The sequence below is a fragment of the Moschus berezovskii genome, chromosome 4, assembly GCF_049115385.1.
Source record: "Moschus berezovskii isolate FMDL1 chromosome 4, NW_MosBer_1.0, whole genome shotgun sequence".
In the NCBI taxonomy this organism is placed as follows: domain Eukaryota; kingdom Metazoa; phylum Chordata; class Mammalia; order Artiodactyla; family Moschidae; genus Moschus; species Moschus berezovskii.
Window position 1 is genome coordinate 27,072,433 of NC_142463.1, and position 12,468 is coordinate 27,084,900.

At 37.8% G+C, this 12,468-nt stretch overlaps 1 protein-coding gene across 6 annotated transcripts in view; it reads left to right on the forward strand.

Moving 5' to 3' along the window:
• ZFYVE9 (zinc finger FYVE-type containing 9) overlaps positions 1-12,468 on the forward strand; it is a 189,735-nt gene that overhangs the window by 152,949 nt on the left and 24,318 nt on the right. For 5 of the 6 annotated variants that reach the window (XM_088835291.1, XM_088835290.1, XM_088835292.1 and 2 more), the window contains one exon: positions 224-328. In XM_088835291.1, the coding sequence (XP_088691417.1) occupies positions 224-328 (105 nt within the window). Of the gene's footprint in view, positions 1-223; positions 329-1,730; positions 1,919-12,468 lie in introns of those variants that run through there. The other variant, XM_088835295.1, reaches the window with a different exon arrangement.

Sequence of the window (12,468 nt, forward strand, 5' to 3'; positions counted from 1 at the left end):
TAATCTGCTTCCCCGTGAGAGTTTACAGACTAACTGGAGAGCTAGAATACACACAGTGAGGTTTTTATCATGCATTTTCTTATTATTTAAATGAATGAATTTATTTATTTAATTCAAAAGTGTTTAATTTTGGCATTCTTTTCATTTGTGCTAATTTTATTACTGTTAATCAGATCCTGCCGTTGATGAATTCTTTATTCCACTTCAATCTGCTTTTGCCCAGGACTTTAGAAATTACCAGTATACATTGCCAGTAGTTCAAGGTTTGGTGGTTGATATGGAAGTTCGGAAAACCTGCATCAAAATTCCCAGCAACAGATACAATGAGGTAAGATTTACTATGATTTTTTTCATAATTGAACATTATAAATGAAGTTGAAAAATACATGATTGCATGTAAAATTTTAACTTATTGACAGTGAAATCAGTTCATAATATTATATGAATAGATCAGTGATAGAGAATTTCATAGCAGAAAGGAAGATGTAAAATTTGTCTTACTTAGTTTTTGGTTGTGTCATTTGTTGTTTTTTGACCTTTTGGTGCTGATGATCAGTAGCAGATTTGCATTTTGATTGAGGTATAAAATTAACTTTATCATATTAGTGGTGGGATCTTTTGATTTTTCCCTCTTTTGGTAAGTATATATTATTAACTACCCTTAATGTTTAAGCATAGCTCACCTGTGTAAGTCCCAAAATGATTTTTAAGTAAAATTTTGAAAGCAAATGATTGCATCTTGAATTAAGCTGTATTTTGTAACTAAAATGAAATTGTGCATACTATGCATATATTAACAGAATTATGTAAGCACTGTTCTTGCCTATTTGCCAAGTGAAGTACTACTTGAATTTTAAAATTTCTTAAAATCAATTCTGAAGTGTAGAATAGTAATCACTGTGATTTAAAAGAGGAATTTTAAAACTTAGTTTGATATGTTAAAATTTGTTGTTTTATTAGGCAGGGTAGTAACTCCCCAATTACTTCTTGTACTATTTTGGGTATAAAATAATTTCTTCCTTCCTTCTCTTACTTTCCCTTCTTCCTTTCTTTTTTCCTTTCCCATTCTGCCATTTATTCACTTGGTTATTTGTAAATTCAGTAAACATTATTTTTGTACTTGATATACACTTAAAATCACAGAAATGTCTTATTGGACTTATAAGCTCAGGGCTCAGTATTATTATGTGGGAAAGACATATTTGAAGAAAACATTTACCCCATGCTTTCTGTCTGATGGTTTTTTTCAGGACACTAGAAAATAGTAGTGAGAAAGAGTGCTTAATTTTTTCTGGGTACAGTTAGCTGTTGGATAGTCCTACCTTGAAACTATACCAAACTACGTAGAGTCAAATTTTTTAAGAGAACTATTTTTATGTAATTTGTACCCTAAATAGTTTTTTAAAGTATGCTTTGAAAGCTTGTTTTATTTCTCATTGAAGTGTTATTATCTATTTCATAGATATCTATTAAATATATTCTGTAATATAAAATACAAAGATGAATTAGACATTATGAATGCTTATCCCTGATGTTTGCACGATGATGCTTTGTGTTTGGTAATTGGAACTATTTATACAAGTATATTTGTAAAGGCCATTTTGTTGTTGTTTAGTTGCTCAGTGGTGTCCAACTCCTTGCAGCCTTATGGACTGTAGCCTGCCAGGCTCCTCTGTCCATGGGATTTCCCAGGCATGGATACTAAAGTGAGTTGCCATTTCCTTCTCCAGGGGATCTTCCTGACCCAGGGACTGAACCTGCATCTCCTGCATTGACAGGAGGATTCTTGACCACTGAGGCAACCAAGAAGCCCGTAAAAGCTATCAGGCCCCCATAATTATTTCAATACTTGACTAAGGACATTCATGACTACTTCCATTCATATTATCTGTCGTTATCTGAATTCCGCCTCCTAACTTTATGGTTGTGAAGTTTCAAAAATTTTTGTTCAAAAGCAGTAACTGTATTTCTTGTAATTTATTACATTTAATTTTCAGTAAAGTTTGATGCTGCTGCTGCTGTTGCTGCTAAGTCACTTCAGTTGTGTCCGACTCTGTGTGACCCCATAGATGGAAGCCCACCAGGCTCCCCCGTCCCTGGGATTCTCCAGGCAAGAACACTGGAGTGGGCTGCCATTTCTTTCTCCAGTGTGTGAAAGTGAAAAGTGAAAGTGAAGTCACTCAGTCGTGTCCGACCCTTAGCGACCCCATGGACTGCAGCCTACCAGGCTCCTCCATCCATGGGATTTTCTAGGCAATAGTACTGGAGTGGCTTGCCATTGCCTCAGTAAAGTTTACCAATTGTATATCACTTATTTTTCTTACTTGATTTAGCGGACTCACTTCTCTTCTAATTCAATTTTTGTTTTAACTCAGTGTAATTTTATTTCTTATGATCATAGTTGGAAAAGTAACTTCATACACAATATTTCATTGTATGTTGTTGTTTAGCTGCTAAGTTGTATCTGACTCTTTTGTGACCCCATGGACTGTGGCCCATCAGGCTCCTGTGTTCAGCTTTTTCACTCTCCTCTTTCACCCTCAAGAAGGCTCTTTAGTTCCTTTTCACTTTCTGCCATTAGAGTAGTATCATCTGCATATGTAAGGTTGTTGATATTTCTCCCAGCAGTCTTGATTCCAGCTTGTGAATCATCCATCCCAGCATTTTGCATGGTATACTCTACATAAAAGTTAAATAAGCAGGTGACAATATACAACCTTTCTCAATTTTGAAGCAGTCCATTGTTCCGTGTCCAGTTCTAACTGTTGCTTCTTGACCTGCATACAGGTTTCTCAGGAGGCAGGTAAGGTAATCTGGTATTCCCATCTCTTTACGAATTTTCCACATGTTGTTGTGATCCACACAGTCAGAGGCTTTCTTTTAGTCAATGAAGCAGAAGTAGATGTTTTTCTGGAATTCCCCTGCTTTCTCTATAATATAACGAATGTTGGCAATTTGATCTCTGGTTCCACTGCCTTTTCTAAATCTAGCTTGTATATCTGAAATTTCATGGTTCACATACTGCTGAAGCCTAGCTTGAAGGATTTTGAGCATTATCTTGCTAGCATGTGAATTGAGTGCAACACCTCATGCGACGAGTTGACTCACTGGAAAAGACTCTGATGCTAGGAAAGGTTGGGGGCGGGAGGAGAAGGGGACGACAGAGAATGAGATGGCTGGATGGCATCACCGACTCTGTGGACATGAATTTGAGTGAACTCCGGGGGTTGGTGATAGACAGGGAGGCCTGGCGTGCTGTGATTCATGGGGTCGTGGAGAGTCGGACACGACTGAGTGACTGAACTGAACTGAACTGTATGATGGTTTGAACATCCTTTGTCATTGCCCTTCTTTGGGATTGGAGTGAAAACTGACCTTTTCCAGTCTTGTGGCCACTGGTGAGTTTTCCAAATTTACTGGCATACTGAGTGCAGCACTTTCACAGCATCATCTTTTAGGATTTGAAATAGCTCAGCTGAAATTCTATTACCTCCACTAGCTTTGTTCGTAATAATGTTTCCCAAGGCCCACTTGACTTCACACTCCAGGATGTCTGGCTCTAGGTGAGTGACCACACCATCATGGTTATCTCATCATTAAGACCTTTTTTATATCGTTCTTCTGTGTATTCTTGCCACCTCTTCTTAATCTCTTCTGCTTCTCTTAGGTCCTTAAAGTTTCTGTCCTTTATTGTGCCCATCCTAGCATGAAATGTTCCCTTGATATCTCCAATTTTCTTGGGGAGATCTCTAGACTTTCCCATTCTATTGTTTTCCTCTTTTTTTTTTGCATTGTTTACTTATGAAGCCCCTTTTTTTTTAATTTTAGCTATTCTCTGACACTGTATTCAGTTGGATATATCTTTCCCTTTCTACCTTGCGTTTTGCTTCTAATACAATAATTTATGAAGAGATTTTATAGGTTTTAAAGCAAAAGCATGACTTAACCAAAGTAAAATTTTCAAAAACTGAGTTTTGGCAGCTTATATGTAAATTATGGAGAGAGGGGGACTTCTAAGTGTCAACTGAAAAAAACAAATACAACATAAAAGTTGAGAATTATGTTTTATTCAGTGGCCTTATTGAGAATACAGCCCAGGAGACAGCCTCTCAGGAACCTCTGAGGGACTGTTCCAAAGAGGTAGGGGAGGAGGAGCCAGGACATGTAGGAATTTTTGCTGGAAAAAAAACATGTAGTTGAACATCAAAAGATTACTGCTAAGTGTAAAAAAATCCAGACATCTCAGGTTAATGTTTTAGTTCTTTCTAAGTATGGAAAGATGCAAGAGTCAGAGGTCACTGAAATTATTCCTTAGATATGCATCTGAGCCATCTAGGGCCAGTATCCTGTCTTTCTCCATCCGGATATCCCCTTATCATGGACTGTTGATGGTGGCTATAGTGGTGATGAATTGATGGCAGGCAACATTCATTGTTTACCAGAATGACAGGCAGCATGCTTTGTTTACTGAAACGTCAGACAACATTTTTTTCCATATAAGGAAAGACTTTAAGCTTAGAAAGCTAGAAGGTAGTATTTTTGAAGTAGTAATTTTAATAAATGAAGTAGTCACTGTATATAAATTTTCTAATCTCCTTCATCAAGGCTATTCAAGATATTTGGTCTACGTAAAGTTCAGTTCAGTTCGGTTCAGTCGCTCAGTCGTGTCCGACTCTCCGCGACCCCATGAATCACAGCACGCCAGGCCTCCCTGTCCATCACCAACTCCCGGAGTTCACTCAAACTCATGTCCACAGAGTCGGTGATGCCATCCAGCCATCTCATTCTCTGTCGTCCCCTTCTCCTCCCACCCCCAACCTTTCCCAGCATCAGAGTCTTTTCCAGTGAGTCAACTCGTCGCATGAGGTGGCCAAAGTATTGTAGTTTCAGCTTTAGCATCAGTCCTTCCAATGAACACCCAGGATCGATCTCCATTAGAATGGACTGGTTGGATCTCCTTGAGATACAAGGGACTCTCAAGAGTCTTCTCTAACACCACAGTTCAAAAGCATCAATTCTTCAGCGATCAGCTTTCTTCACAGTCCAGCTCTCACATCCATACATGACCACGGGAAAAACCATAGCCTTGACTAGACGGACCTTGGTTGGCAAAGTAATGTCTCTGCTTTTTAGTATATTATCAAGGTTGGTCATAACTTTCCTTCCAAGGAGTAAGCGTCTTTTAATTTCATGACTGCAATCAGCATCTGCAGTGATTTTGGAGCCCCAAAAAATAAAGTCTGACACGGTTTCCACTGTTTTCCCATCTATTTTCCATGAAGTGATGGGACCAGATGCCATGATCTTTATTTTCTGAATGTTGAGCTTCAAGCCAACCTTTTCACTCTCCTCTTTCACTTTGATCAAGAGGCTTTTGAGTTCCTCTTCACTTTCTGCCATAAGGGTAGTGTCATCAGCATATCTGAGATTATTGATATTTCTCCCAGCAATCTGTTACTCATGTTCTTATGAGACATTATTTTCATCATCGTGTTAAGTAATATCTATTGAGGGTATATTATGTATCAGGTATTATTCTAAACATATATCTCTAGGTATCTCACGCTATCTCTATAAAATGAGTAGGGTAAGTCCCTTGTTACAGGTAAGGAAATTAAGGCACAGAGCCAGCAAGTGTTGGAGCTAGAATCAAACCCAGGCACTCTTAATTTCAGTGTCCCTGTTCTTAAACACTATCCTAAACTGATTTTCATAAACATCAGTTTCATTATTATGTCTGATTGTATGGCTGATTTTAGGGTCTTTACAGAGGAAAAGCCCTAATCCAACATGCCTTGTGTGTTTAGTCACTCAGTCGTGTCTGACTCTTTGTGACCTCATGAACTATAGCCTGCTAGGCTCCTCTGTCCATGGGGATTCTCCAGGCAAGAATACTGGAGTGGGTTGCCATGCTCTCCTCTAGGGGAGCTTCCCAACCCAGGGATTGAACCCAGGTCTCCCGCACTACAGGTGGATTCTTTACCATCTGAGTATAAGAAGGGGAAATTTGGACCTAGACATGTATAAAGAGAAGATGACAGGAAGAGGCATAAGGAGAAGATGGCTATCTACAAGTCAGGAGAGAGTTCTGAAACAAATCTTTCCTTTTGCAATCCTCAAATGGAACCAATGCTATTGACATCTTGATTTGAAATTTCTAGCCTCCAGCATTGTGAGACAATAAATTTCTATTGTTTAAGCCACCACTTAAAGCCATCACCACTTGTTTAAGCTGCTATTTTTTATAGCAGCACTTGCACACACTAACATACCAGTCTACCTTAAATAGCTAAACATCATGACAAAATATTTGAGGGTTAAAAAGCAAAAACCTGAGAACAATGGGATAGAGAAGGTGAGCCCTATAATTACCCTACCTTACTGTCTGGAGTTAGTTTCCAGGCTATAGTGCAGTTAGAGGGAACTTAACCCGATCCTAGAGGTATAGAGAATCCCAGGGACAGGGGAGACTGGTGGGCTTCTGTCTGTGGGGTCACACAGAGTTGGACACAACTGAAGTGACTTAGCAGCAGCAGAGGTATAGAGGCTCCCTGAGTTGAAGAGAATATAGGGAGGCCATGACGGCTAGAATTTACGAGACAGATTATGGAAATAAAAGAACTCTGGAGATCTGTAAGAGGTTCTTATTGGGTCTTCAACTGACTACTAATCAATGCATGTATATGAGAAAAACACTGGAAAGGAGCAGCTAGAACACTTCTCAAAGGTCCAGGAATAATTTATATTCTTAACATCTAGAGTAAGAAATGGAGAAGACAATGGCAACCCACTCCAGTACTCTTGCCTGGAAAATCCCATGGATGGAGGAGCCTGGTAGGCTGCAGTCCATGGGGACGCTAAGAGTCGGACACGACTGAGCAACTTCACTTTCACTTTTCACTTTCATGCATTGGAGAAGGAAATGGCAACCCACTTCAGTGTTCTTACCTGGAGAATCCCAGGGCCAGAGGGGCCTTGTGGGCTGCTGTCTATGGGGTCGCACAGGGTCGGACACGACTGAAGCGACTTAGCAGCAGCAGCAGAGTAAGAAAGGGACAAATAATTTCTAGTGATCAAAGTTGTCCATAAATTTAGTGTGCTCTGATCCTACCTGACAAGCTTAAAATAAAACTTCAACAAGATGAGGGCCTGTACATTTTAAGGCGAGACATGGAAAATATAAAAAACCCAAATCAAACTTCAAGAAACAAAAATGACAATGAGATGAAAAATACACCGGATGAGATTAATGGCAGATCAGACACTGCTGAAAAAAATTAATAAACTTTAAAACAGAATAGAACCAAGGTGAAACACAAAGATAAAAGGCTGGAAAATGAAATGAATGGAGTATCATTGAGATGTGAGAAATGTTGGATGGCTTAACTCTGTAATTGAAGTCCCCAGAAGAGTGGAGACGTGGGTTGACAGAGAAGATATTTGAAGAATCAGTGATGAAAAATTTTGTAAATTTAGTGAGTAGTATAATCATATAGATTCAAGAAGTTCAATGAACTCCAGCTGCAGGATGAAAAGTATTACATTAGGGAACATTATAATCATCATCATCAAATTGCTTAACACCAGAAGTAAAGAGAAGAATCTTAAAGGCAACTAGAGAAAAAAAAAAATCCACTTTATATACTGAGCAATGGGTATAAGAATGACTGTAGACTTCTCATTCAAACAGTTCAGTTCCCAAGACAGTGTACAAAATCCTTAAGGTACTAAAAATAGATAACCTATCAACCTATAGACTAAAACACCTAAGATAAAATACCCAGGAATAAATTTAACCAAGGATATAAAGATCAGTACTCTTAAAACCATAAAATATTGATGATGAAAATTGAAGGAATAGAAAGATATTCCAGATTTATGGATTAACAGAATTAATACTGTTAAAATCCATACTACCAAAAGCAATCTATAGATCTAATGCAATTCTTATCAAAATACTCATGACAATTTTCACAGAACCAGAAGAAATAATCCTAAATCTTACATGGAATCACAGAAGACCTTGAGTTTGCCGTCCAATCTTGAGAAAATAAAAGGACAAAGCTAGAGGTATAATACTTTTTGACTTCAGACTATAGTACAAAGCTGCAGTCATCAGAATAGAATGGTACTGGCACAGAAAGAGATAAAGATCAATGGAATCAAATAGAGAGCTCAGAAATAAGCCCACATCAGTTCAGTTCAGTTCAGTCGCTCAGTCGTGTCCGACTCTGCGCGACCCCATGAATCACAGCACACCAGGCCTCCCTGTCCATCACCAACTCCCGGAGTTCACTCAAACTCATGTCCACAGAGTCGGTGATGCCATCCAGCCATCTCATTCTCTGTCGTCCCCTTCTCCTCCCACCCCCAACCTTTCCTAGCATCAGAGTCTTTTCCAGTGAGTCAACTCGTCGCATGAGGTGGCCAAAGTATTGCAGTTTCAGCTTTAGCATCAGTCCTTCCAATGAACACCCAGGATTGATCATACTTATGTTCAGTTAACCTACAATGAAGGAAGCATGATACTCACCAGAGAAAAGAGAGTCTCTTCAATAAGTAGTGCTCGGAAAACTGGACAGCTACTTATAAAATAATAAAATTAGAACTTTGTGTGACACCGTATACAAAAATAGACTCAAAATGGATTAAATACCCAAATGTAATACCTGAGACCATAAAACTCCTGGATGAAAACAGGCTGAGCACTAATTTACAGAAAGTGTAACAATATTTTCTTAGATCTATCTCCTAAGGCAAAAGAAGTAAAAGCAAAAATAAATAAATGGGACCTAGTTAAATGTAAGAGGTTTTTTAATAGCAGAGAAAACTATCACCAAAATGAAAAAACAACCCCCTGAATAGGAAAAAAATTTGCTAATGATATGACTGATAAGGGGTTAATATCCAAAATAGATACATGGCTCACACAACTAAAAACAAACAACTTGGGGGACTTACCTGGTGGTTCAGTGGCTAAAACTCATGCTTCCAATGCAGGGGATCTGGGTTCAATCCCTGGTCAGAGAATGCCACAACTGAAAGATCCCACATGCTACAACTAAGACCTGGTACAGCTAAATGAATAAAGTAATTAAAGAATAATAACAAACAACTTGATTAAAAAATGGTCAGAAGAGAATGCTCTGGAAGTCCAGTGTTTAGGACTCAGCACTCTCACTGCCTAGGCCTGGGTTTGATCCCTGGCCAGGGAAATAAGATCCTGCAAACCGCACGATGTAGCAAAAAAAAAGAGAAGATATGAATAGATGTTCCAAAGAAAGTGTCCAAATGGCCAACAGGCACATGAAAAGTTTCTCAACATTTCTAATCATCACAGAAATGCAAATCAAAACCTCAGTGAAGAACCACCTCACACTTGTCAGAATGACTATCATCAAAATGTCTATAAATAACAAATGTGGCAAAGCTATGGAGAAAGGAGGATCCTAGTACAGAGGGGATTCCTGTTAGGGGTCATGTAAATTGGTACAGCTACTATGGAAAATATTATGGAGGTTCCTCAAAAAACTAAGTATAGAACTATCATATAATTCAGGAGTTCCACTCTTGGGTATATATTTGAAGAAAAAACAGTAATTTGAAAATGTACATGGGCCCCAATGTTGATAGAAGCATAATTTACAATAACCGAGATATAGAAGCAGCCTAAGTGTCCATCAACAGATGAATGGTATATGTGAATGTATGTATACACACTCATGCTTGCACGTGCACTGGAGTGTTACTCAACCATAAAAAAGAATGAGATTCTGCCATTTACAACAAAATGAATGGACCTAGAGGATATTAAGCTTACTGAAATAAGTCAGACAAAGACAAATACTGTAATGTTATCACTTACTTGTGGAATCTAAAAGAATAAAACAAGTGAACATAATGAAATAGACTCACAGATGTAGAAAATAAATTAGTGGTTATCAGTGGGGAGCGGGGAATGAAGAGCAGCAAGATATGTATAGGGGAATAAGGAGGTACAAACTACTGTCTCTAAAATAAATAAGCTAGAAGGGTATATTATACAGCCCAGGGAAGTATAGTTGTTATTTTATAAACTTTAAATGCAGTATAATCTATAAAAATATTGAATCACTGAGTTGTACACCTGAAATTAGTATTGTAAATCACCCATATTTCACTTAAAAATAGTGAAAACACAAAATCCCATTATGAGATATGAGAGAAGGGGCTATCATTACAGGCTCTATAAATAGTAAAAAAACAATAGAGCATAGTATGAATGCATTTATACTAATACATGTCCACCTTGGACAAAATGGACAAATTCTTTGAATGTTGACTTTCATACTTCTATCAAGAAAAAAATAGGTAACTTGAATAGCCCTGCATACATTGAAAGAATTAAATTTATTATTGTAAACCCTTTCACAAAGAAAAGCCCAGCTCTAGATATGTTCACTGGTGATTATTACAGAAGGAAGGACAAAATAACACCAGTTGTATACAAACTCTTAGAAAATAGATGAGGAGGCTTTACTTCCACTAGTATCAAAATCAGAAAAAATTTTTAAGAAATGAAAACTGCAGACCTATATCCCTCATAGTTGGTTGCATAAATACATAACAAATTTTTAGTATATCCAATTCAATAATACACACAAAAATAAGATACTTCATAACTAAATGGGATTTATTCCAAGAATGCTAAATTGGTTTAACATTAAAAAATCAATCTGTAACAGCATATTAATAGGATAGAAAGGAAAAGCATTTAAAAGAAAAAACTACAGAAATCTCATCTCTCTCTATATATATATCAGCAGTTTAAAATAGAAGTTTTACAATCTAATAAAAAGAATTTATCAAAGACCTAAAATTAATATATCCAGTGGTGACTGACTGACTGGTTCTTTAAGATGAGGAACAAGGAGATGATGTCTATTCTTGTTTTTATTAAGCATTTCAATGGATCTTCTAGCCAATGTAATAAGGGGGAAAAATTTAGAGGAATACAGTTGGAAAAAAAATGTCTTTATTCATGGATAACGTGATTATCTCTGTAGAAAATCCTGGAGTAGTGTGTGCATGCTCAGTCATGTTCAACTCGTTGCAGACCCATGGACTGTAGCCCACCAGGCTCCTCTGTTCATGGGATTTCCCAGGCAAGGATACTGGAGTGGATTGCCATTTCCTACTTCAAGGGATCGAACCCCAGTCTCTTGTGTCTTCTTCATTGGCAGGTGGATCTTTACCAGTTCTTCACCTAAGGAGTTTACAAAATAGTACTAGATCTAATCAATCAGTTTATCAGTTACAAGATCATTGTATAAAAATCAACTGTATTTCTGTATACTAACAATCAGAAGTTGGAATTTAAAAACAATACAATAGCATCATAAATATGATGTATTTAGAGGTGAATTGAACAGATTATCATCAGTCCCTCTATGCTGAAAATTACAGAACATTGCTAAGAGAAACTGAAGACCCAAATAAATACTATGAGGTATACTATTGCAGCCAGGAAATTAAAAGACGCTTACTCCTTGGAAGGAAAGTTATGACCAACCTAGATAGCATATTAAAAAGCAGAGACATTACTTTGCCAACCAAGGTCCGTCTAGTCAAGGCTATGGTTTTTCCCATGGTCATGTATGGATGTGAGAGTTGGACTGAAAAGAAAGCTGATTGCCGAAGAATTGATGCTTTTGAACTGTGGTGCTGGAGAAGACTCTTGAGAGTCCCTTGGACTGCAAGGAGATCCAACCAGTCCATTCTAAAGAAGCTCAATCCTGGGTGTTCATTGGAAGGACTGATGCTAAAGCTGAAACTCCAATACTTTGGCCACCTCATGCGACGAGTTGACTCACTGGAAAAGACTGATGCTGGGAGGGATTGGGGGTGGGAGGAGATGGGGACGACAGAGAATGAGATGGCTGGATGGCATCACCGACTCGATGGACATGAGTTTGAGTGAACTCCGGGAATTGGTGATGGACAGGGAGGCCTGGCGTGCTGTGATTCATGGGGTCGCAAAGAGTCGGACACGACTGAGCGACTGAACTGAACTGAACTGAACTGATAACTATGTTTTTGAATCAGAAGACACAATATTGTTAAGATGTCATTTGTCCCCAGATTGACTCATAGCTTCAGTACAATCCCAGTCAACATACCAGTAAGCTATTTTAAAATAGAAATTGAGACACTGATTCTAAAATGTATATATAGATTCAAGAGACCCAGAATAGCTGAGACAACTTTGAAAAAGAACATAATTCAAACACTTACATTATCTGATGGTTAAGGCTTATTTTAAAGATATGTTAATCAGGACAGTATTATTTTAGTATAATATGTATGTCTAGATCGGTAGAACAGAGTTGAGTGATTTCAAGTGCTGTTTATAAGGGTATATACACATTCCAAAATTTGTCAGATTACACACTTTAAATATGTACATTTTGTCATTTATTTTAAACACAG